Consider the following 27,959-nt stretch of genomic DNA (forward strand, 5'->3'; position numbering starts at 1 on the left):
TGATTCTGAAAAAAAGTGGAAAATACTTGCTTCATAAATGTTTTGTGGCCATCAAAATGCTTCAGAGTTATTCTATGGGTAAAATAGTAAAGCAAAGCATAGTAAAAGCATTTGGCACAAATATTTCTGCTGTTTAAAAAAAGACCTCTCATTTTTGAGAATTAAAAAAAACAACTTTGAGTCATGTTTGAACTGATGCAGCTTGGTTCATTTCTATATAGCTTCATTTATATATTCAGAAACTACAGGGTGTTAGCTTTCAAATGATGTATCTTACATGTATTTTGGGCTTACAGTTCCTTTTAATTGCTTTTCCATTTGGGTATGCAAAATAGGCGAGAATTTCCCAAAACGAGGTGGATGTTAAACAAGCCTATGAAACACAACAAACTGAGCAAATTGCTTCACAGGTAAAATACGCAAGAAAATAGTAAAAGTAAGAGCAAAACAACAACAACAAAAAAAAAACAATGTCATGGGATTAAATAAGACAAAGATAATAACATTGCTGGTCTAATGCTTCAGCTCCCCAGAATTAAAAGCCAAAGACAACAGACTAGGTTATAAAAGAGATTTAAAATCCCACAGGTTCCTGGCAGACCTTTTGGAGAGCGGGAAGCTGTTCCACGATTTAGGAGCTGCAGCTGAAAAAGCTCAGTCTCCTTTAATCACCGATTCAGACCTTGGAACAAATGAAAGAAACACAATTCTTTTTTTGTGTGCACAAATCAGTTCTAATTCTAATTTACAAAGATTCAGTTAATTCTAAAAAAAAAAAAATCTGCAGTTAACCCTGTTTTCATATCCTCTTGCCTGCACTTGAGTGACTCCATCTTATCTGGCTGCTGTTCATCTGTCTGTAACATGCCAGTAGTGCCATCTTAGAGGTGTGGAGAACAGTCAAGCATTTCCTTTAGAAGCTTTTTGGTCTTTAAAATGCACAGCCCTATGTCTAATTAATACAGCTGAGTAGATTCAGTGACCTGGTGGTTTGATGAGCCTCAGGGAGACCAAAGGGAGCTGACCTGAGCTTTAGCACTTTAAGTGAGAGTCAGTAATGTAGCAGCCTTTTGGGTAATGCTGAGCAAAAACATGAATGAAAAGCAGCTATTGGATTTGTGTGACGGTTCAGAAGCCCAAGGTTTCTGCTGCAGCAATTCCCTTCAGCTTCCTGTGAAACTCTAAATTAAATTCTGTGCTGCTGCAGGTTTACATCCCAGTTTCAGAGTATTGATTAGTTTTTCAGAGGTCAGATAGGATGTGTCCCCTTCACATGGCTGTGCAATTGATTTCTTGTCTGACAGAATGCTCCTCTTTATTCTTTCAATGCTTCTACAAAAGTATTACTATCTTTTGAATTTGTTGACGTTAAGCATTGATTTCAACCACAAACCATATATGTTTGTATCAGGATTTTATTTGATTTAACGATAAACGCTGGTGGACAGTTGTGTGGAGGAAGGAATTCAAATCGTGGCTGTTGAGCTTCACTATCCTTTCTCTGCCTTGCAGCTATATTTGCTGTGATCATTTGGAATAAAGTAGTTTTAATATGTGTTTAAGTGAGAAAATCCACCTGAAAACGTAATCAGTGCCGTCAGTTTATTCAGATTATTATCCTGCCTTCAATATTTTTTCTGTCGGAGCCGCTCAGACCCCCACATACCAGCGGTGCGCCAACAGTATGGATCCCTTCATCAGCAGCCTCTGGCCGGGTCGCCTCCTCGTGGTTCACCGCGGCAGCTGGTAGGTGTTTTTCATCTAAATAATCCAAACTGCATATTCTGCCGGCAGATTTCTGCATTTTAAGTTAATTTAGGCGTCAATAAACTGTTTAAGAGGAGTGATCATCAGCGCTGTGTCTCTCTCCCTGCTTCAGCTGCTCAGACGTGCTGCGCCTGCTGCTCAAAATGCGCCGCGGGACCTTTTGCTGCGCCTTGACGCGCGTCAACCATTGACTTTGCATGTAAACTCGCTGCTTCTGTCGCGCCAGCTGCGGTGTGAACGCAGCATTGTCATTCGTTGCGTTCGCCTGTCTGCTAAGCTCAAAACAACCACGCCTGGCTTGACGGAGAAACCAGGAGAACAGCTGTGCATATTTACGACAGTGCACTTTTACTTTCGCCCTCTGGGGGGAGCCTCGCTGGAAAATCAACACCGGTTGCATAGTGTACCTTTAAACACTAGTTTTAAGTATCTATTTTAAGCTAATAGACACTGAAAAAAAAACGAAATCTAGATAGGTAATTTTTCTTAAATGTTATCTACTTATCTTATTTCAAGAGTAAAAATACTAATTTCATTGGCATAATAATGATGATCTATGACTAACTCATTCACCTACTCAAATTAAGGGTACATACCCTTAATTTACTCTTAAATTAAGGGTAAATACCCTTAATGAGGGTAAATACCCTTAATTTAATAAAATTGTATTTATTTCTTAATCGTTTTTCCAGTGTAGCAAATATATTCTTGTTTTAAGTGAGTATTGCTTATTAGGATTTAGGCAAAGACCAAAATGTGCTTATTTCTTTTGCACCGGAGATCTTGAAATAAGCTTATAATTCTTGCATAGAGATAATAGATTTAAGAGTCTTGATTTTAAGCATCAACAATACATTTTACAAATGCTGTGTAATAGCCATTTTATTTAATAAATAACATTACACCCATTGCATGTTCTATTCTTCAATCATCTAAACCAGTTTATCCTTACAGCAACATGACTACTTTCTATTGCTTATGGTCATTGGGGGAGAAGCAGGGTTTAATATGAGTAGGTCGACGGTCCATCACAGCACAACAGAGAGAAACATGGAGCAATTTCTCATGCTCACACACCACCATGCATTGATGCGACTTAGACCAATCAACCCCACAGTCATGTTGGGCTGTGGAAGGAAGCCTGTGCACTCAGAGGGAAAAGCTCTACAGGTGCTGGTCATAAAATTAGAATATCATGAAAAAGTAGATTGATTTCAGTAATTCCATTTAAAAAGTGAAACTTGTATATTATATTCATACATTACATACAAACTCATATATTTCAGATGTTTATTTTGTTTAATTTTGATGATTACAAATGACAACAAATGAAAATCTCAAATTCATCATATCAGAAAATTAGAATATTGTGAAAAGGTTCAAAATTGATGGCCCCTGGTGCCACACTCTAATCAGCTAATTAACTCAAACCACCTGCAAAAGCCTTTAAATGGTCTTTCAGTCTAGTTCTATAGGCTACACAATCATGGGGAAGACTGCTGACTTGACAGTTGTCCAAAAGACGACCATCGACACCTTGCACAAGGAGGGCAAGACACAAAAGGTCATCGCTAAAGAGGCTGGCTGTTCACAGAGCTCAGTGTCCAAGCACATTAATAGAGAGGCGAAGGGAAGGAAAAGATGTGGTCGAAAAAAGTGTACAAGCAAGAGAGATAACCGCACCCTGGAGAGGATTGTGAAACAAAACCCCTTCAAAAATGTGGGGGAGATTCACAAAGAGTGGACTGCAGCTGGAGTGAGTGCTTCAAGAACCACCACACACAGACGTATGAAAGACATGGGTTTCTGCTGTCGCATTCCTTGTGTCAAGCCACTCTTGAACCACAGACAGCGTCAGAAGCGTCTTGCCTGGGCTAAAGAGAAACAGGACTGGACTGCTGGTGAGTGGTCCAACGTCATGTTCTCTGATGAAAGTAAATTTTGCATTTCCTTTGGAAATCAAGGTCCCAGAGTCTGGAGGAAAAGAAGAGAGGCACTTCATCCACGTTGCTTGAAGTCCAGTGTAAAGTTTCCACAGTCAGTGATGGTTTGGGGTGCCATGTCATCTGCTGGTGTTGGTCCATTGTGTTTTCTGAGGTCCAGGGTCAACGCAGCCACATACCAGGAAGTTTTAGAGCACTTCATGCTTCCTGCAGCTGACCAACTTTTTGGAGATGCAGATTTCATTTTCCAACAGGACTTGGCACCTGCACACAGTGCCAAAGCTACCAGTACCTGGTTGAAGGACCATGGTATCCCTGTTCTTAATTGGCCAGCAAACTCTCCTGACCTTAACCCCATAGAAAATCTATGGGGTATTGTGAAGAAGAAGATGCAATACACCAGACCCAACAATTCAGAAGAGCTAAAAGCCACTATTAGAGCAACCTGGGCTATCATAACACCTGAGCAGTGCCACAGACTGATCGACTCCATGCCACGCCGCATTGCTGCAGTAATACAGGCCAAAGGAGGCCCAACTAAATACTGAGTGCTGTACATGCTCATACTTTTCATGTTCGTACTTTTCAGTTGGCCAACATTTCTATAAATCCTTTGTTTTTATTGGTCTTCAGTAATATTCTAATTTTCTGATATGATGAATTTGAGATTTTCATTTGTTGTCATTTGTAATCATCAAAATTAAACAAAATAAACATCTGAAATATATGAGTTTGTATGTAATGTATGAATATAATATACAAGTTTCACTTTTTAAATGGAATTACTGAAATCAATCTATTTTTTCATGATATTCTAATTTTATGACCAGCACCTGTATACATTATAAAATCTGATCATATAAATTCAAGCAAGTAACAAGACAGCAATGCAGCACCAGGCAGCTGCACTGAATATTTGTTCCTTTCTTGATTTTGAAGCAGTTCAAGCTCATCAAGGCTGGACTTTGACTAGGCCGTTCTAGCACAGGAAGATGCTTTGATCCTATCTTTCTATTGCAGCTTCTGCTGTTGTCCTACATCATCTCTCATTTCCACCCATCAACTCTTTCCAGTTTCATTTCCTGTGCTGTCAAAAATCCTCCCCTTAGCATTATGCTGCCACCACTATGTCTCTCTGTTAGTGATGGTAAAATGTTTTCACAAAAAACTTTTTTGTTTGACCAGTCTTATTGAGGGAAATAATGGGAAACATAAAAGTAAAAAAAAAATACAAATAACTGCATTCAAAAGGTGAATGACTTTTCATTCATAAATACTCAAAGCAAAATAACAATATCAAATGGAAGAACTGAGTTATAAAGGTGTTACACCTGTTCTGAAATGAATTTGGTTGGTTTCTTAGGGAGGGCTGAAAACATGTTTCATTTGTGAGGAATATTGACTTAGATACTTTCCAGTTGTTTTGTTGCAACCTTTGTTTCATTGTTCTTTGTTCCTCTGGTGACTGTCTCTATGAAGACTGGGTTCTGTCTGCTGAAACAGAGAGCGCAGCCCCTGAACATCTGCCATCAATCACAAATATTCCCTCATAAGATCTTAAAGGCTGGAAAAAATGCAGATCTGAAAAGGGGATAATTATGAAGGTTACAATATATGCAAAGGCACAAAAAAAACTCAAATCAAAATCTAATCAGAACATAATGAGATACGATCTGCATTGGTTAATAAAAACAACTTTACAGATCCGCCTGGATTACATGCAATGTTTACTGTATATTCCATCTTTATGTATTTGTTTTTATGTTGGTAAAAGAAACATTGTTAGAGGAAAATAGTGATCTTCAGAGTGTATATGGGAACATCTAAACACGACGTCATCAAATGGAGGGTGATAAAGTATAGCTAGTTAGCAATCCAGCGCCAACCTGCACATTGGAGCTTTGCCAGCCAGAGGATGGAACTTGAGCGATGAAAAACTGATTCCATGGGTGGTATGATCATCTGCATGCTCCCCAAATCCTCTCCTTGAGATCTTAGTATTCTACTTTAGAAAGAGTTAGGATTCCCAAAAAAAAAAAAAAAAACTATCCACTGGACTTTGTTTCCAAGTGTGAAGACATTTCGCTTCCTTTTCAATTTTCAATTTCTAAGCAAAAACAAGGCTTTGTTGGGCTAATGTAGAAAGCCTCGAACTCAACGCTATTTCCGACAGTCTGAATAGATAAAGCTTCCTGATGGGAAACGAATTGTCTTCAAACTTGAAAACAAAATGTTTTTTAACTTTTTTTTTTTACTTTTTTGGAATGACTATGACCTGGATGACTGTGAATCTTCACCTGCAAAGAGTTAGGATGTTTAGTTTAAAATTGTACTTTTATTTATCAATTTTGTTTTATCTTGCTGTTAGAGTTCTAACTCCATACTTAAGCATACTAATTAAAGAAGTAAATAAAATCATAGATACATGTGTGGACATTTGACTTACTGAGTCGTCTGCTTTTTAAGTTCATTAGTGGTTGTAAAACAGTCTTTGTGCATGGTCCATAAAATATTAGGATGTTTTTAAAAGGTTGCCTGAAGCAAAAGTTATGCTAAAATAAAACACATGGAGCGTTTTAGCCACTAAGATAATAACTGGTCCTTGTAACAAGAGCGACTGTATGAGGATGGAAACCCCAGTTAACAAGGACAGAGAACAGACAGTTACAGGCTGCTTAATTGCCTGGCTTGCCTGCTGTAAAAGGGTGTAACCCTAGGAGGAAGGCAGTGAGGCCAGTAGCAGGGAGAGGAGCTCTATAAGCAGGGTGATACTCGTTAGGTTCAGAGATCTTAGAAGCCTGGTTGGTTGGAGGAGGAATTCAAGTATGACAACAAGTTATATCACCAGAAAAATCAACAAATCCTGTGTTTATTCCATCTCACTGCTTCCATGCCCTCTACTGTTTTGCATTGGTGTAATACGAGAGATAATTTAAGGTTTATATTTGCACTAATAGTTCATCCTGATTTTGTTAGTCAATGAATATTCACAAAGAAAAATCTTACCATTTGACAAAAAAGTAGTATTTTTCTAATTCCAAACATCAAAGCTGTTTTCTGTGTCATATATGTAATTATTATTACAATGAACATGGCACTTTAAAGGCTTCAAAGCCCAACGTCCAGTGCTGTATTTGTGAAAACGTGTTCATTGTTGTTCAGATGGTCCCATACAAACTGCACAACTGCAACACTTAAAGCAGAACCACAGAGAAAGAGTTTCACAGGCCTTTATGTGCCGTCAGAGGAGGGAAGGCAGTTACAAAAGAAGGTCACAGTGGTGAGACTGTGAAATGTGTAATTTGGCAAGACAAGCTTGTGAATGGAAAAAAAGAAAGAGGAGCATTGTGTGTGATATAATAAATGAGAGCAAAGAAAGGAGAAGAGTAATGATGCTTCATTAAGTTCAAATAGCTACCGTACATTGACAAAAATGGATCTTAAACTAATGTTTGGCTCATAAGGAGGCAGTATTCATTGTTTTGCTTTTTGTTTTTTAAAGATTGTGTTTGGATTAGTCTGTATTAATTAAAATTAATTAAAATCTTTATGAATTAAAATAAATTATCATAACATCTGATATATGTTTATAATATTCACGAAAACTGTAGCAATTAAACAAAAAAGCAGGTGTCAAATGTTCAGTTTGCCCACTTCAAACAAATGCCTTTATTCTTGGAAATACATAAGATTCCAATTTAAAAGATGCAAACAGGATTAGTTATTATAATCAATGCTAAAATGAAAATGTTCTTATTATCATAAAGTATCTACATACAGAACAAATCAACCTTTTTTTTTGGCTTCAGTTTTGCTCTCCTGTCTTCCCAAGCTGGTCTGATAAATCTTATTTAGTTGTGCAAGTTTACATCCATTAAAGATAAATCCAAACATGTAATTCAAACAACATTCATCCATTTTCCGTCAAGCTTATCCCTGCTGGGGTTGTGAGGGGTAGTGGTGTCGGGATTTGGTTGTGGTGTGAGGACCACAACCAAATGCAGAGACAGGGGGCCAGAGGTGGGTTTCTTGATGATTTAATGAAGTGTTTTCAAACAACTGAGGCAGGAATCCAAAAATCCAAAAAATAAATCCATCAAGGAAAAAGTTAAACCAACCAGAAAACATGGAGACATCAGGGGGGAAGGATATCATGAGGAGGAAGACTCAGAGAGATGGAGTTGGAGGAAGTTTGACGAGGAACCAGCACTGAGGAAATGAACAGAGTGTGTATTTATGGGAGAGTGAAACAAAGAGGACTAATGAGCAGATCGGGAGCAGGTGTGGAGAGAGCAGACAGGAAAAGGAGCTAGGGAAAAAGGAGAACACAAGAGGGCAGCAGAGGGCAACAAATAAAAACCTGAAAACTGAAGAATAACCAGAGAAGAGAACACAAATAGGAATTAAACCACTAAAACTAGAAAACAAGGACCAAAGTAAAACTGAATACTCAATAGAAAACATAACAGAACCAAGACTGTGACAGTAACTGAAAAATAACCAGAAAACACAAGAAAATAAGAATTAAACCACAAAAACCAGAAAACATGGAACTGAGGACCCAAAAGAAAACATAACAGGACCAAAACTGTGACGGCGGGGTACACCCTGGACAGATTGCTAGTCTAACGCAGGGCTTCAAATAACACAAAACTGGGAAAAAATAATGATAAAAAAACATTTACGAAATGATGATTTGGTGAAATAAAATATTGACTTCCTGAACATTACAGAAAACAGCTGATTTCATTGATTAATGCCTAAAAGTGTTGCTCAATGAAAATGTTTTATTTCAGGAGCTCTATCAGGCTTGTTTACTTCTATTATTTATACAAATGTATGTATATACAGTTATTCAAAATCAATGTCACAGTTTTCATTTTTTTGTAATAATATATAATAACAATTTAATTTGACTTGACAATTTCATTTTATTTTACTGGGAGTGGATTTTTAATGTCTTTAATGGAGGGATATTTAATTTTTTTTATAAAAACTGTAATTTAACACAGATAAAAAATACGTTTATTTAAAATAAAGTTTCTGTTCCAAAGTAATAACTTCTTAAGGGACAAAGTTTGTTTTCTGATCTTCTACTAGACAGCTGTGCTACCATTCTGTATACCAAAAAATAAGGAACACATTTTATAATGAATTACACTCTATAGGAATGCTTGACATGGGCTTGAAATCATGGAAAAATATTCTGTGGATTTTTTTTTTTTATACTTATAGTGAATTATATAAAAATATCATTAACTTCATTTTCATTAACTTGATTTTCATCAATTTATCATTACTTCCAGTTAAAACTCGACTAATACATTTGATGCAATAAGTACAAAACATCCATAGTAAAAATAATCTTCACCTGATGCTTTTGCATTTTGAAATGGAGTTATACAATAACTCCATTTAAATATATGATCAAATATCATTTGTTCAAGAAAAGGTTTAAATGACAGCAGCAACAATTTTAGCCATTCAGTTTAGGCTGTAAAGGATCCGGCATGTGATGATGATTGTGAAAATGTCAGTAAGAGTTACTATAGTAAATCACAATATAAATCACTTTTACAGTAATGTTTTTCACCTGGGGACAAACTATGCAATTATTATCCATCCCTGATTCCCTATATCCCGTTAGAATCCCAGAAGAAAATTGGAAGGTGAATATGATTTGATCAGAAATATAAAAAAAATAATTAAAGTTATAAAATAAGCCAATGAGTTGCTCAAAAGACTGCATTTTGTGGATAAACTCAAATCTGTGTTACTGTCTAACATTACAGAGGAAAATAACATCAGACTGTATGTAGCTTCATGGCTGCATAAAATCATGTAATTTTCCCATTATATGACCAAATGTGGATTAGCTTCCCCTTAACAATCAAGTAACCAGAGAATTCCAACTCATTGAAGCTTTGGTTGTGAAAAATTGTTGTTTTGGATCATAGGCGGTGCGTTTGTGCAATTTCTATGTAAAAGGCACCTTTTTTCTAGCAGTTGGTTTCATTCAGTCACTTCTTAGATTCCTCCTTTTTTTAATAACACACGGCAAAAAGAATAAAGTTTTTTCCTAAAATAAGTGCATTTGTTCTTGACTTGAGAAGGAAAGTGAGACAGTTTGCCAATGGAACAAGACAATTTACATTAAAAACAACTACAGACACGAGTGCTGAATATTTAATTATCTTAGTCTAAGAGTGAAAATACTCATCCCATTGGCAAATTATCTAATTTACCTGCTCAAATTAAGGGTAAAAACACTTAATTTAAGATTTTTTTTACATATTTATACTGTAGATAATTTTTCCAGAGCAGGACAGAAGATCACTGTCGTCCCATCAGAGTCACGTGGTATTGTCCTAAGAGATCACCAAATCTGTGGGGATACAAATGGTCCACTGAGCATTAAAAACGGCTTCACATTTTGGACACAAATGGACTTTTTCTTTTTGTGCTAAACAATGTTGTGAAAAATGGAAATTGTTCTTGTGGGTTACTGTGTGTTGTATAGAAACCATAAAAAAACTTTTCTATAACCTATGAATTGAACAGATATTAGGTAACGTTTAGTTTTTTTTTATCGAGGGTAATTTTTGTACAGACCAGGGATGCACAGAAGTCCCTTCATGTTTTCACTATAATTTGGTTTACACAAAAAAAGAAAAACATGAAAACGAAATTAAACTGTGAAACCACTGCTTTGCAATAGACTTTATGTATTTTTCACTAAAACTGGAGCTGAAGTTGAGGTTTATGGTATTATTTGCTCAAATACTTTGAAGGTAGTGACATATTTTTGAAGCAGAGCAGTTCAGCTAATTGATCTAAGATGAATTCATCTTGTTATTTTTAGAAAGACCCACATCAGAGGATGTGATACATCAATCCTGATGATGTTGTTGAACTGGGTTAAAACGTACACTACAGTATTTAATCAAGATGGTGGTGGAGAACATGAATGCATGAATTGAAAGGAGAAAGAGAGGGCGAGCCAGAAGCCATTGGAACCAGCTGGGTTGTCACGGCAACCCCGTCTGGGAAAAACTAAAGAAAGGAGAGATGTGAAGGAGGCAGAAAAAAAGGACAAATTCATTTTGTTCTTAAAAATTGAAAAGGTTCTCCACTTGAAACCTAATTCAGCATTAGAAAAAAGAAATGTCTTTTTTTTCACATTTATTCCACACAAAAGAGTTAAGAGAATACAGACTTACCCCCACTGACAGACTCACAGTCTGAGCACAGACGGTGATGAAGAGAGGCTTTGAAGTTCGCCTCTCCTCGCTGGAAAGTGGACTTCACGCCTCAGCGGTTCTTTCAGTGTCCTGAGGAGCAGAGTGGTTTAGACACCAAACACTGCTGAAGGAATTCCTCATGGTGTGGGGTATGAATCTAAAATGTGTCTTCTAATTTAATAAATCTTGAATATGTTTGTTAAAATCTGGGTTGCAAATTCAACGAAACGTTTACAAATAAAACTTCCTCAAATGAAAGTGGACCCACAACATCCTTAATATTTTGCATTCTGTTCTTATCAGTCAAAGTAGCATGCACTGGAAAAAATCCTAATCTAGATAAGTCATTTTAAAATAAGTGCATTTGTTCTTGAATTGAGAAGGTAAAAGAGGCATTTTGCCAACGGAACAAGACAATTTACATTTAAAATAACACAAAAACAATCGCATTGTCTTTTTTCAGGTGGGTATTATCTAATTATCTTAATTTAAAAGTAAAAATACTCATTCCATTGGCAAATCATCTTATTTACCTGCTCAAATTAAGGGTAAATAAACTTAATTTGAGAAATTTTGTCTTATTTCTAAATAATTTTTCCAGTGTTGGTGACTGAAGGTGTTAGTGATATCAAAAAAAAAATTAAATCAAAACTAAAGTGTTTTGTACTAAAAAAAAAGAAAGAAAGAAAAATTGTATAACTTAACTTTGTGATTGTTTATTGTTAAAAAAAAAAAAAGTTCAGCATTGCAGGTTCAATGGGGTATAACAATAAGGATATCAGACAAATGCTGCTAATCAAAGGCACCTAATTAGCCAATCACCAGTGAGTGTGACCACCTCTGTAAAAGCAGACATTTTAGCAGTTTGCTGCTTTGGGAAATTTAGATGTGTTGACACAATAACAATGTGAAAAGACATGAAAATGACATTAAAGAAGCAGCTGTTGGCAACAATAAGTTTGGGTGTTTTTCATGTCTAAAGTTAAGCGGACTGTGGGGGGAAAGATATGAATTATTGAGGACAGCTGGCATGTCCTATTATCTTTGAAAGCAAAATCTGTATACGGTCTGAAGGATTAGATTAAAGTCAAGACCTCTGACTTCAGGGCATGTCAAAATTGGGTCATTGTTGGTCAATTCAAAATACAGTCAAGTCATTTCAAATAGTCTCAAGTCTTTGTTGGACTTTATGAAATTAAGTCCTAAGACAGTAAGAAGGAAGACCAATCTAAGTTTTAAGACTTTGAGCAAGCCTAAGTCACGGTGTGATGACACAATCTGCTTGTTTTCCTAGAAAACTTTCTTCACTCATCTGACTTTATATTCTGATTAAATTGAGATGATGTGAATTGCATGTGAATTGAATTAGAGAAGTTGTATTTAATAGTAAATAGGTATTTGATTTTAAAAGAAGAGTGAAAAAAATGTCCTCACCAGTAAATTGTGAATAGATAGAAATATCTATCAGGTAACAAAGTATACTCAGATCAAATATTATTTGATTTTTGTTCCTGAAGTTGAAATTATTAAAAGTAATCTTTATTATGAGAGATACATTATAATTTTATCTACTAGTTAATTACTAAACAAGATAAAATGAGCTGACAGCAGTGGTTTTCCACCATTAACACTTGCGTCATGATGCCAAATATAGCGGATAAAATGCAACGCTAATTGATTTTAAAATCTAATGTCTTGCATAACCATGTAATGATGAGCTTTAGAAAAAAAGAATGATGAGACCGGCAGGGGAAAAGGCAGATATGAGCTGAGGTGGAAGAGAAGAAGAACTAGAGCAAAGCATTGAAATAGAGGGAGGGCAGCTGCAAGACGGAGATGTTGGAGTGACAGAAGGAGAGGTAACATGTCAAAGCCTGTGAATATAAAGGCGGAAGAGATGGGGAAAAGCATCATGTCAAAACAGACTGAAAGCAAAAAGAAAAACTGTTAGTATAACAAAACAAATGCCCTCAACTGACACAATAAGAATAGGACATGAATTTAGCAAAAACCTGCTCATTAGAAAAACAATAATAACAGGTTTATTTATGAAGCACTTTCAGAGTTCTGGGCAGCAGTTGATAAAAAAATGTAAAACAAGAAATAAAAGAAGATATTTTTTAAATTGATTAAACAAAAAAACAACTATTTAAAGAATATAAGTTTGGGGATTACCTCCGAAAAAGCCTGCGAGATCATTAATGATTAAATTTATTAATATAACCAGTTTTTACACACAGAGATTTTCCATTGACCATCAGTTTAGAACAAAAAGCTTGAAGGCACACAGGTGAAGAAAAAGGTCAGTCTGTCTATGGCAAAAATCAAGATTATATGACTGTTTTCGGGTACCTTCTCCAACTCTTGGCTTGATAACATGTTGGTGTAATACCTTAAATATTTTTTGATTGGTTTCCCAGTTATCAGTTATTCAGGTAAAGATCCTGTTATTAAATAGCACCGTTTAAAGTCAGGGTACTTCAAAGAGCTTTACAAACATATTTACCCATACATTCGCACATTGATGGTGGTGAGCTGTATTGTAATCATAGCTGCCATGGGGCACATTGACAAAGGCAAGACTGCTACAGTAGAAACATTTAAGTATAATATGTATGTTGTTTTTTTTTTTTACATGTTTTTTCTTTTGATTTAAGCAGGTAAGTAAGGCAGTTTGTCAATCAAATATGATTATATAAGTTTCAAATAAAAATGTATTTATTTCAAGTCTATAATGTCTGATTATCTTACTTTAAGGAGCAAAACTACTCATTCTATTTTATTAATCTGTTCAAATGGCAGATGCACTCATTTTAAGAACCTTTTACTCACTTTTAGATCCATTTTTGCAGTTTGTACACAGGTTCTGGGCCCTCTGACCACCTGTTACACTTAAAAAAACATTTGAAAATAGTAGTAGTCTAAATGTATTTAGGTAATTCAGATGATCTGCCAATGGAATGAGTATTTTTGTAAAATCAAATAAGATAATTAGATAACATGCACTTGAAATAATATAATGATAGTGTTATCTGTAAAGATTCTCGGTCATCACTGAAAAAAATTATGCAAAAGCAACTGCTTTTGGCTTTTACTTAATCATATTTAGTTACTTTAACACAATTGTTTCATGTTAGCAGGTAAGGACATAAAACAATTGTCTTAAAGTAACTAAATATGATTAAGTAAATGCATTATTTTTGGTCAAACTTGAAAGTCCAGTTCAGGTACCTGGATATGAGGTTTAGCAGAAGTCGTTTCACCTCTCATCCAAGAGGCTTCCTCTGTTCTAACTGATGATGGAGATCACTGAGATTAATTTGCTCTAGGTGTAACACATCATCAGTTAGAACTGAGGGAGCCTCTTGGTTAAGAGGCGAAAAGTCATCCAGAAATCTTCACAACCATTTGCCTAAAATAGAAGCGTTGTTTTTTTTTCTTATTTTAAATGTAAATCATCACCATATGTTATTTCCCTGCTCAAAATAAAAGAAAAAATTGGACTCAACTTAGATCTAAAGTTTTGCAGTGTGGGCAGTAAAGACAAGGTGCTGGGTTAAAACTGACTCTTTGCTTGAGGGACAAACTCATGCATTCTATGCCCAGTGTTTAGCTCTCCACAGCCTCTGAACTATGCCAATGTTGTTATTTCCTTTCACTTAGCTAAAGCTAGATGTTTCTAAGAAGTTATTTCTCGGAAACTTGCTTATCCCTGCAAACCCTGGTACCCCAACGTACAGGACACAGATGATGGTGTAAATAAATTTCCTAAAATGACATTGTGCTCAAATGGCTATGAAATACTTTGTTCAAAATTAAGCTGTGGTTAAATCTGATGCCTTACTGCTAGAAGGTCATCAGTATCAGCCTGTCTTTGAGCAGTTTCTGCTTGGAATCGACTTACTTCATTTCATTTAATTTATTATTATGAAACATGATATGATTTAACAAAGTTTACATTGAATGGTTCACAAACATGCATCATGTTTATAAAAGGAGTAGGATGAAGCAAAAGCTTATTAGGCCCTACCCCTCGGTTACATGAGTCATGGTGGTAAAGGACAATTATTTACAGTAAGACAAACAGTATACCAACTTTTTATATATTACTCTTTTTTGTATTCATCAAAAATACTTTTCTTATATTCTTTATTTTATTGCTGGATGCATTTACATTGTTTAATGTTTTCAGGCAAGCTGTTTCAATTGATAAACTCAAGCTTCTTTTTGTTGTTCAAACATACTTAGTTTTGAAATAAAATTTTCCTCTTAGATTATATTTTCCATCTCTATCAGAAAACAATTGTTGTATGTGCGCAGGAAGTAAGTTATTTCTTGCTTTGTAAAGAATTTAAAGGAATAGTACACCCAAAACATGATTAGCCTTCATTTTCTACTCACCCCCATGCTGAACAACACTCTGGAGTACTTTTTTGATATCTTGAATGCATCTGGAGATCTGGGAGGCTTCTTGCTGTCTGCTGACATTCAAATAATGGAGGTCTATGGCGCCCGAGACAGAAAGGTCCATAAAAGTCCACAAAAACGTGTCAATATTCCTCCATACTGCTCGTCCAATGTATTCCAAATGTCCTGAGTGGGTAGCGTCCAGAATTTACTCGAAACGAAGTCATTTAGAATGTTTTTAGAGCATAAACAGTAGTTTATAGCATTTCCTAAAAGCGCGTTCACGACGCTACGGAAGCCGGCAGACCAAACCAGATGAAAGTGCGCCTTCAGCGTCTGCTCTGTCGATAATGCAAGCGTAGAAGAAGAAATGTGCTGTTTACCTGTGCAAAGAAAGAAACAACGAAAGAAAAATGTCTGAGGACTTCAGTGTTGAGGAAGAGCATGAGTTCTTTGCCGAGCTAAATGCGCACTTTCATCTGGTTTGGTCTGCCGCGGCTTCCGTAGACTCGTGAACGCGCTTTCAGGAAATCCTATACACTACTGTTTATGCTCTAAAAACATTCTAAATGACTTCGTTTCGAGTAAATTCTGGACGCTACCCACTCAGGACACTTGGAATACATTGGACGAGCAGTATGGAGGAATATTGACACGTTTTTTGTGGACTTTTATGGACCTTTCTGCCTCGGGCGCCATAGACTTCCATTATTTGAATGTCAGCAGACAGCAAGAAGCCTCCCAGATCTCCAGATGCATTTGAGATATCAAAAAAGTACTCCAGAGTGTTGTTCAGCATGGGGGTGAGTAGAAAATGAAGGCTAATCATGTTTTGGGTGTACTATTCCTTTAAGCATTTCTGAAATTGATCAAAACTACAAATATGAGAATTCTTGAATCAAGGAATGAACAGTAGTTACTTTACCCATGCTTGCATAATTTTGTTTTTAACAAAGGTATTTTTAGGTGGTCCTATGACGGACGGACAATCTAATCTGTGTTTGTGAGCTTCATAATACCTTTGAGAGGGAAGAAGCTAAAAGAAGCAGTGAAGGACAAAATAGGGTCCATTATCGGACCAGCAGACCAACAATGGTAGACTATCTAGAGTCTGTTTAATGCCGATGTTGCCCCTAGTCACCTCACAACTCGATACAGAAATATGGGGGTATAGTCGCTGATTAAGTACCATTCTATGAATATCATCAATACCCAAAATGAATTGTTTTACTGTCTTACTGTGTTGGATTTCTGGAATTCAATCTAAGACATTTCTTACTCTAATAGTCACTTAGAGACTGTGGTTTTTAATTGAACAAGTAAAAAATATGCACCATTGTGACCATTAGGACAATTTGGAGATAGCTGCACACAAAGTGGGATGACTGGACCCATTGAGGTGTTGTTTGGGTTCTCTTCCCTTATCATGGCTCCATTCCAGTGGCTACAGAAGGTCAGACTGACCCATTTAACAAACTGGTCACGATAGGAGGGATAAAAGGGGGTGATAAACAGAACGAAGGAGAAAACAGGCTCATAAGTTACCGTCACAACACAGCAGGTGAATGGTAATGTTAATGGTAATTTCAAGAACATGTAACTGGTAGAACTGTGCTATTAGCGGTAATTTCTCACCCTTTTCTGAAGTGGAGTAATAAATCTAGTACTGCTGGGTCATAAAGACAAAGATGCTTTTCATCAGCTTCTAAAAGTGACTCTAACTGGCATCTGTTCTTTGTCCTTTTAAGAGTGTCTGATAAGACCAGCCAGATAAAGCTGACTGACCGCCGGGGGGCACAGCAGAGGACATAAAAAGATAGAGGAGTGATACTGAGGTTAACAGGCATTGAAGATTATATAGTTATTCTATATCTGTGTTTTTAAAATGATAAAGGGTTTTAACTTAAAGGTAATGCTCATTTCGTAATTTGGTCTCTTGATTGTTATGTTACTATTATGGAACTTTGATCAAATCTTCAAGATTAAATATACACAAAAGATCATCTTGTTGCCAAAATTCTTTCCTTCAGTTGTTTAGAGCTAACCTTCAGCTAATTGTACTTTCCCTGTGTCCGTCTATGTAACACAAACAGCTCTTGCCTTTGAGAATGTCAAGGGATTTGCACTGGCAGTAACAAACATAAACACATGTATTATACCAAATTCCAACATAATCATCCTCTTTCAGTGCAGATTGAAGGTATTTACTCTCTGAGACAATTTTGGGAGCAGATCTACTTTTGCTTCCAGTTTAAGAGTTAGAAGAATGTGTCAATTCAAAACAATTAGTGCAGGCAACAATTAGCTTTCAGAATACTCTGCAAGTGTGATGTGAAACATGAAGGTGATATTAAATGGAAATAAGGAAATCTTTATATTTTTTAATTATTAGAAAGCCAATATTTCTTAGGGAAATTGTATTTTTTAGATCATGCATTCATAAAGTTAATAGAATATTGTTTGATAAACAACATTTCTAAATATAATTTAAGAATTTTTGCACCAAAAGTACCAAATCACTCACTCATTGGGGTTCTGTATGTTGGTCAAGGCATTTTTGTCTGTTTTCAAATCCTAGCCTATTCTCACCAATACATTTACTTTGGTAACATTTGGAAGAAATGTACCTTTAGGAGTAGTTTTGCTGTTCTGTACTTGCATTTTTGTGATGTATTGCAAATCCTACTTAAGTGAATCTATCACTCTGTAGTCGGCCCACTGTGAGTAACGAGCTATTCAGAGGTCAGGTGAAAATGCAGTAAACAGTAGATATTGTGAGTAAAAGTGCTGGCACTCGCAAATATGTATTTCTCACTGAAAGGAATGGTTTTATACATTTAATGATGGAAAAACTGGATTTGGAAAAGTGTTTTTTTTTATGAATTTGTAATTTTGTAATCATGTTATTTATTTATATTTTTGTATGTATTTTAGTCTTTAAAACACCAGAACTTTCACATAATGTTTGTTTGACTGCATCTTCTATAAACATTTAATAAGATTTTAGGGGACAACAATTACTCAGTTGTTGGGTAGCCTATTTACCAAATACATGGAGAAAAAAAACAAAAAAACAATTTCAGTAATTTATTGGATGACTACTTTTTACCACTAAAAACATTTTGAAGTAGTGCTGCTCTTATTTGATTGCCAGTGTTATTTTTGGGAGCCATCTTATATTTAGTCTTAGTTTTTCACCTTCAGGATGAAAACTATTATATGTTTCATTCACATTTTAGTCATTACAATATGTGATAGTTTTAGTCGGTTTTAGTCGAGTAAAACTCTAAAAGGTTTAAGTCTAGTTTTAGTCAGTTTTATGTTGTAATTAAAAAACAGTTAACCTTTCGAATTTTGAATAACAAGGAGGTTCCTTACCAGACTGAAAGCTCTAGCCTAGATACTACAATAGCTGGGTATAGAATACTGTGCTATATATATATATATATATATATATGTAATTTAAACAGAACACTGTCAAACGTTTATAATATAAACTTTATTTTTGTTTTTTTGTTGTTGTTTTTATTCAGAAACTTGATTTAATTTGCATTCCTGGCTCTGTAAAGTTTGATTTTTGATGGGTATTTGTGCCCATTTATTTGCCTTTTCCAGAAATATATTTGCCCATGGAGTGTTACCTACTGTAACATGAAAACAATCTTACAGGAACATTTTGCAGTTCACACACGGATCATTTAGGCCACCAACCCTTTAAAGCTGTAGTAGCCCTTGGCAGTATCAGCGAAGTCATTCTACTCTGCGTTTCTGTGTTGGTGGGCTGATGTCATGTACTAGCACTGTTGTTGTATTATTGCTGTCTGACCTTATTATCAGTTTGTGTGTTGATGTGCCTTGTGTATGCTGCATGGAACTGTGTGTCGGCTGCATGTTTAAACACAACACTTCATCCTGATTAGGGCTTTTATCAAGTCCCAGCCCTTTTATTATCTTTTGGAAAATAGCCTGTGTGCTTCCAAGCCCCGCTACAGCTCAGTAATCTCGGTCAGTAAGCATCTATTTCACCTCCTGATTTAAATGTCTTTGTTATCAGAAGGATCCCACTTAGCTGTGCTTTTGCAGAGACTTCAGAAAATGGAAACAAATGTCTTAAATGTTTAAACCTTTTATTTTAAAGGTAAAAACAGTGTAATATTTGGAGCATAATTGGAGAACAATGTGTAATGAAGCACAGATAAAAAAAAAACAATCTATCTGGGAAAAATGGAAGCTAGTATTAAGCAATATGATATATGTTTTACATTTGGAGAATTTTGTTTGGGGTTTACAAAGGAATCAGAACATTCTTTTTTGTGGGATTTTACTTTTGTCATGCCTGTAAAACGTCCTAAATAACATAAGCTCATCCAGAACCATTGGGGCAAACATCTCTGTGCTGCCCTCATCTCTTCATGGGATAATTCCAGATGTGTTTGATGATGAATATGACTTATTCAGATGGAAACCTACCAAAGCGCATTTTATTTACTAACAGATGTGTCCTGCTTAAATGTAATGACCTCTACCTAACTTGGATCTAACTTAGATCTGAGATGGGGCTCTTTGTTGTTCATGTTTATTTATTGTTTATGATTTATGATTTATTCATGGTGTGATGTTGGGTAAATGTCCTTAGATATATTTAACTCAAAATCACACTGTCTTGTTGTACATAATTTCTCTATGTAAAATTAAAAACTTCTAATTTCTGTAAAATAGAAGGAAAATAATGCAATAATGCATTTCAGTATTAACACATTCAGTAACTACTAACTATTATAGTTTCAGGGCTCTGTTTCAGTTCCCTTGGTCCCATTTAACTCCCTCAAAATAAACCATCTGTAAAAGTCCAGTCACCAGACACTTGTTGATGAGCATTTAACTCAAGACTGGCTCCAGCACATGGCTCCAGCATCACTCCTCCAGGCAAAGTAACTTGGTCCCTTGGTATTGCCGATTGAATTACTTTTAGTCTGTCCTCTCGCCTGACTAACTGGGAGGGGAATCTATCATTTGGAAAACTCCCCAGAAACTGAAGATTCTTGTTAAATGAAGGTGTTAAAAATGCCTCACCATGCACCATGCATACATTTTATTTTTTATTTTATTTAACCTTTATTTAACCAGGAAAGTCCCATTGAGTTAAAGTAACTCTTCTTCCAGGGAGTCCTGGCCAAGAAGGCGGCTTAAAAAGTTACATTAACATAAAACCCCAGGAGACAAGACAACCACAGCTACATATCATCTAGGCAAAATTAAAAACAACACAACAAGATTGGGCATACACATACAACCAAAAAGCAAACAGCAAATAAGGCATCCAATCAAAAACAGTTGCATCTGTCAGTTAATGATGATTTTAACAGGTCTTTAAAAGAATTTATGGATGGAAGTACTTCAAGATTTAAAGTGGCTTGAAGTTCATTCCATACTTTAGGTGCAAATGATGAAAATGCTGTTTTTCCTAGTTCAGTTCTTGTAAATGGAGTATGTAAAAGTATTTTTTCTGATGACCTAGTCCTGTAAGTACTATCTTGAATGGAAAGTAAATTAAAAATGTATAAAGGTAGTTTACCCATAAGGGCTTTAGCAATAAAAGTCAGTACATGAATTTTTCTCCTCATGTAAAGAGAAGACCACTGTACAGTTTCATAGAGAGTGCAGTGGTGAGTCCTAGCTGATGCACCTGTGATAAAACGTAAGGCAGAGTGGTACAGTACATCCAGTTTTTTAAGTAAGAATAAACTGGAGTGAATATACAGTGTATCCCCATAGTCAAGCACTGACAGGAATGTGCTCTGAACTAGCCTTTTCCTCGCAAGATAGGGAAAGCACTTCCTCATTCTAAAGAAAAAACCCAACTTTGGTCTAAGTTTCTTACAGAGGCTCTCAATATGGACACCAAAGGACATCTTATCATCCAACCAGATGCCTAAATACTTGTAAGATGATACTCCTTCTATTTTAGTGCCATCTTGTGTTGAAACACTAATGTTAGGTGAGGATCGTGAATGTGTGAATGTCATTGTTTTAGTTTTTTTAGCATTCAGTACCAACTTTAATTCAATAAGAAATGTTTGTAAATGATTAAAAGCAGACTGCAATTGTGCAAATGCAGCATTCACTGATGAAGCTGTGGTGTACAAAATAGTGTCATCTGCATAAAGATGCACTTTTGCTGTCATCAGGTCCTTACCCAAGTCATTTATATAAAGAGAAAATAAAATTGGACCCAAAACTGACCCTTGTGGGACCCCCATTGTAACTTCTAATGATGTTGAGGTATAGTTATCAATTACAATACACTGCGTTCTATCATTAAGGTAATTTGAAAACCACCGTAGTACAGTATCACTAAAGCCTATTCTTTGTAATCGCTTCAAAAGAAGATCATGGTCCACTGTATCAAACGCTTTAGAAAGATCAATGAATATTGCAGCACAAGACTTCTTATTATCTAAAGCATTCAAAATGTCATTTGTGACTGTGGTAACAGCTGTGACTGTACTATGACCTTGTCGAAAGCCAGACTGCAATGGGTTTAAAATTGAGTTCTCAGTTAAAAAAAGTTTGAGTTGCTCGTTTATAAGAGATTCAAACAGTTTGGCCAGCACAGACAATCTAGAGATTGGGCGATAATTGTCATACATATTTTGAGGAGTGAAATAAAAGGAGATCAAATTAATCCCATCCTGTTGCTGTACATATGTAACAATGTCCCTTTTGTTAAAGGAGTATTTTACTCCTACAATCCATTTGAAATAAACTTATAATTCATGTTAAATCAATTTCAGGAGCTGGAAAAAAAACAGGGCTCATGCTGACCCCTTTCATACCCTTTTCTTTTGTTTGTTTTTTGTCACGCATGAGAATTAGACTTGCAGTAGTTTGTCTACCATAATTTCCTGATGTCTTACACAATATAGGTAAAAAATTAAATAAACAGCAGCACCTATCGACCAGCAGATGAGTCCCTGATAGTCAGAATCTTTAGTTGGAACAGAGGCAGGAGAGCCAGGCAGGCTAATGTCAGGACGCTTCCAGGGCTCACAACACACTTTCAAGCCAGCTCTTGTGGACATATTTGAGTTTCACTACGAGCCCACACAAAATACCCAAGCCGGTTTCACTCTCCAGAATTTAACCCCTAACCCTAAACCAACAACTCATATTTTTTACATATAAAGGTCCAATTTCCTAGTGATGAGTCCTTTAATGCTTCTTTTTTTTTAAGGATAATTAGTTTTAAATGAGCAATCTCCAAAAATGTTTATTTTTGTTTGCCATGACATCACAACACTGTACTTTAAGAATGTATTATTGCTGTTCTTCAATGCATTTCCATCGATTGAGTATCTTGGAATGAAAGTTGAATGTTCTTTTCATTCTATCAGTGCCCCAAGTGTTCAAATAATTATTTTCTAATTTGGTCGGAAGATGGATCTCCTTTTTCCGTTGGAGCCTCTTTTAAGTATTCAACATGCCGTGGAGAATCTTCATTAGTGTAGCCTGAATATTTGCATAGTGCAGAATGAGATTAAAACTGTTATTTATAGTAATTGCTGATCATTTATTTTTGATATATGTTTTGCCACAGAGAGTAACCCTAAATATATTGCTTTTATTTCCTGTTGCTCTGTGTTTGTAGGTTGCTGTCCAGGATGGCAGGGATGAAGGAGCAGCAGATCACGGAAGAGAAGCCCCTGCTGCTGGAGCAAAAAGGAACGGATGTAGACATGGTCAGTGCCGTTTTTATCATTTGCATGGCTTTTTTTGCCATTAGTCCTTCCAATCTGGGCATTCTTATGCCATTAGTAAGGGCTTTTAAAAACTCCTGGCATATAAAGAGATGTTTGTGCTCATTATTTGTGATGGCTTACAATTAGGCAATGAGCCTGTTTACCAGCAAAGGAGGAAAATTAATGAACTCTATCCAACCATGAAAGCACTGTGAGAAGATGAGAGCTCATTTAAGCTGTGAGAGGAGAAGAAACAACAAAAAAAGGGAGGCCATTACATAAACGTCACTTTTTCCAGTCCACTTATCACTGAATAGGCAACAGGTAGAGGTTGAGGCTAAATCCAGGGCTCTTGAATACCATTTGATGCAGAGGCGATAAAAAGGTTGGATTATTCTCTGATGGAAAAATTGACTTGAAGACGCAATAAATACAGAATACGTCTGAAAAGTATATTCCTAATTGTATCTTAAAACCTTTGCAACAACACTTAAGTAAGTTAGTTAGAAACTGTGGAGAAAAAAAAAGTTGTTTGATCTAATATAATGGCACAGATTATTCACTTATTTTAGGGCATAATCAGAAAAAGCCTATGGAGGAATGACTCAGCAGAGAGTAATGATAATAAATGACAAATCCTGTCTGCTTTCCTTACCCCTAATTTCACTGGGAAGCAGTTACTAAAAGCTGACTAAGGTGTGATTCTTTGTCAAGAATATGATTCATCCAGATAATATAGGAGCTTAGTTTTTTTTGATGAGAAGTAACAGAATATGCTCTCCATTAGTACAGATCTCATTAACCACCATTGATTGCTGAAAAGGTCATTGAGCCTGCTCATTATAATTCTCTGTTGGTAAATATTGGAGGCCATTGATCCTGTTACATGTTGCATGACTCGACTGGCCACTGTTTTATTCTGTGAATGACCTATTTTCCTCAAGGACACACCCTGATGCCTCCATAAACCACGTTAGAATTTGTAGCTCTGCAGCATAAGTCAACTTTAAAAGCAGTGAGGGATTGTTGGTAACTCCAATAATCATCTATGTGTAACAAATTCTTTGTTCAGGTAATATGTAAAAAAAAAAAAATAAAAAAAATAAAAAATATATATATATATATATATAATGATTAAAAAAAAAAGTGTGGTGGATCCTTGTTAAATAATAAACTGTTCATAACTGCCTCTGGTTTAAAAGCACCTTTTAGGAAGGTATGGTTGGAGAGGCTTCCTGATTTACAGTTGCTTGAGTTGATCAAGACCCACAACTTGTTCCTTGATTCTAATTAAATAAGGCCTGTAAATCTTTAGCCGAACCTTTCTGGTGAAAAGGCAAAGAACAGGGGAAAATGTTTGTTTATTAGGTTTTTAAAGGACACTGTTCTCACTGAGGTTGTGCAAACATGAGAAAAAGAAAATGTTAATCTTGAGCTTCAGGTTTGTGTTGACTGTATGTCACTATCCTGTATGTCCTTGCTGTTGCCCAATAATCACTTTGTTGTGCTTGGTGTTTTGCAACACAGCAGGATAAAGGAGAGGAGGCATCGGGGGAACTCCCGTGCCCCGAAAGCCCCGCGCCCCCTAATGAACCCCCTCCCCCCCGTCGCCCCGCTCACCGCTGGCATGCCTTCGCACGGCACTGGCTTCGCCAGACCCGCCGTCGGACCAGCGGGGTCCTCCCGGTAACTACCAGAATGAGCAGAAACCTCTGACCGGCAAAACACAAAATCAAACACACAACGCATTTAAGAAACAGATAAAGATGTGCAGTAGGAATAAACATAAACACTTTTTTTTTCAAGATGAATCACTAAATAGGTAAACTAGCTAAATGCTAACATGCCTTATAGAATCTGAGTGCACGGAAATTAGCCGTTTTAGATAAAATAATAACAAACTTAGAACCAAAATTAAAATGAATTATTTTGATTTAGAGAATTGATGACCAATTTATATATTTCTCAGTTAAAACTAAACTATGATCTCAGTGGAAAAAAGCTGTAAATGAAATATTATGGCATTTTATTTTGATGAATTACCTGCAGAGTCAACTGGCCAATATTGCTAGCTTAGAAAAGGTATTCCTACTTCAGAAACTGACATAAACTTACAGACACCTACACATAAATCTCACATTTGATCTATAAATGCCTATACTTTACCTTTATCTTCTTGACAAATTGAACTGAAGATGTTACATGTCATATACCTTTGATTACTCTTTTTTGGTAATTTATTCATCTAATATTTATGTAAGGTAGATGAAATATAAATAGTGTTATACAGATGTAATGCAAGAACAACCAAGTCTTTTTAGGTTAACTTGCAGAGGAACTTCTGAAAACCATGATAGAAAAATAAAATGTAATAGGACACAATTTTATATCATGAACTTGAATTTACTAAATTAATACTTTACTAATCCAGTTAGAGTAAATTTGAATCATATCGGAATGAAAAAGTTAGTTACTGATTATTTATAATAATATCTTTTTAAAAGGTTAGGTGCAAACTAAACACAAAGACACTGTAATCTGCTGTAATCTGATTGACCTTACGACTTAAATCCCTCTTAGCCTGCTTTAGTGGCAACAGCCCAGAAAAGAGAACATTTAAAGAATAAGTGAGAGGCCCTGGGTCCAAATCCTGGACAAGCCCCCTTTTTTGTCACATCCTGGCCCTGGGATTGTGACAAAATGAGGGAAAAAGGACAAGAGGACCTGATTTGCTAATATTTATTTTAAAGATGAAATAAATAATTTGAGTGAAAAAATCAAGCATGTGAAAAAAAGTCAAAAAATGTATAATGGTTAAATTGGCTAGACTAAAACACAATAACAACAAGTAAGGGTGGGATATGCCTAATGTCTATTTCCCCTTCTGCAAAACAGTTGGATTTTTCATTTTATAAAAGGCTAAAGAAACAAACCACGTGTTTCCAATCAGTGACTGCTGCTCTTCAAAAGAGCCACCTCTGCCGCAGCTCAGTCACTCACCTTACAGGATTATCACAATGTTTAGATTGTATTCTTTATCTAGTTGCTGACTTGGTAAAGTAGTAACTCAGAACAAAGAAACAGGGAATAATAAATGAAACACATTTTGTTGAGGGATTTAATTGGTTTCCCTGTGCTAGATACCCTGAAAGCCCTAACAGAGAAAATACTTGAAATTAAAGTTTGGTTTCTTGCAAAGCTGAGGTAGATTTAATACTTTAATTAGATTTCTTTAATACCCTTTTTGCTCTACATGTTTCATTTGGTTCAACTTGTAGTGAAAAAATGTTGCAAGCAGTGACAGAAATTACAAACAGAATTATAGATTTTTCATGTCCTCTCTGCACTTATACAAGTGTGTTCTAGAAATTACATTAAGATTATTAAATGTATTAAAAACACATTTAGTATTTTTAAGTGAAAAAAATAGAAAAAGACTGAAATGTAGGCTTAAATCTTTAGTCACAAAACAAACCCAGAAAGGCAGACACAGATCAGGCACCTTAAAGGCACGTTACCATGTAGCTTAGACATTAGCCTCACACCTCTCTGAACCAAGCCTCTTTGTCTGCATAAAGTCTGTGGGTGTGAAACTAAAAAACAAGGGAAGAGTGCCACCTGCTGGTCCGACCATCTTACTGTCATTACTAACATCTTCCCTTTTTTTAACAAAAAATACCTTCTGCATGAAATCCACAAGGATCGAAGTTGGCTAGAAGCTGCACATCAATTTCAAGGATTATCTGAATATTTCTCGTACACATATAGTAAATGAATGGAAGAATGCTGCTTTTTATACATCTATCTAATTTGGTAGAAACAAAGCAACATATTGGAAAAGTTAAAAAGTCACTCAGGGTTATCTCATTGTGCAGTTTCTTAGTTTGGGCAGCTTCAGACCCTTTTTTTCTAACTTGTCTCTATTTTCTAGCTCTATCCTTCTTACTATCACCCTTCCTGTCATGTTCTATCATCTTATAATTGCCAAACTAAATTTAACATTGTGTTTCTATAATTAACTTTACGTTTGCCTTCATTTTTGAGGTAAGTTAATTATTTTAGGTCTTCTTTCAGAAGCATCTTCAGAAATTCCCACCTGACCTTAGAAATGCAGAGCTGTGAATGACTAAAACAGACACAATCCATCTGTTCCAAAAGGGCAGTCCAACCCCACATACACACCATTCATTTTGTTGTTTTTGTCTTATTCAGAATTTCAGGTGTTTTTTTTTTTTTTTATGAGTGAACTATTTTTGGTGGTGGCTAACACACATGCTTGTTTTTTCACTCTTTAGCATGTCCTGTTTGTTGTTTTTTATGTCAAAATGAATGTCCTAAAGCAGAATGGTGAGGAATAAATGAATGCAACGTGATATATGTACTTTTTGCTAGTTTATTTTTTCACTTTGTTTCAAATATTACAGCTAATGTATCCTTTAATTATGAAAAACAAAATTACATACTAAAGTTTTCAGTAAAAATGAAAAACTAATTTTAAAATAGTCTAATGAATTAAACGTCATTTAAAAAAACAAATATTTTTAACCATGAGTATAATTACTTCACTCTATATTTATATATAAATATTGAGTGAAATGTATTTTTTTAGAGGTTACTTTTTGGGGTCACAGGCTAAAAAGTGTAGGAGCTTATTTCCTGAAAGATTTCAAGGCTTTTATTTTTTTATGCTGCTTGTCTTTCAAAAGAGTTAATTACCGACTGATATGAATAATATATCAGTTAATAAGAAAAGTTAGCATTTGAGTGAGAAATGAAATAAATGCCGAAAAACATTTGACAATTATAGACATTATATATCGTATATTTAATTGATTTGCATTTTAAGATTCAAATGAACGAAA

General features: G+C 35.6%; 1 protein-coding gene across 4 annotated transcripts in view; it reads left to right on the plus strand.

Moving 5' to 3' along the window:
* ndrg4 (NDRG family member 4) overlaps nt 1-27,959 on the plus strand; it is an 83,547-nt gene that overhangs the window by 20,765 nt on the left and 34,823 nt on the right. For 2 of the 4 annotated variants that reach the window (XM_038270762.1, XM_038270765.1), the window contains exons 2-3: nt 23,007-23,097; nt 24,625-24,783. In XM_038270762.1, coding sequence (XP_038126690.1) covers nt 23,020-23,097; nt 24,625-24,783 — 237 coding nt within the window. In that variant the 5' untranslated portion in view covers nt 23,007-23,019. The remainder of the gene's footprint in view (nt 1-23,006; nt 23,098-24,624; nt 24,784-27,959) is intronic. The other 2 variants (XM_038270764.1, XM_038270766.1) reach the window with 2 other exon arrangements.

This window comes from Cyprinodon tularosa, unplaced genomic scaffold, assembly GCF_016077235.1.
Source record: "Cyprinodon tularosa strain WSP-4 unplaced genomic scaffold, ASM1607723v1 ctg776, whole genome shotgun sequence".
NCBI classification, from domain to species: domain Eukaryota; kingdom Metazoa; phylum Chordata; class Actinopteri; order Cyprinodontiformes; family Cyprinodontidae; genus Cyprinodon; species Cyprinodon tularosa.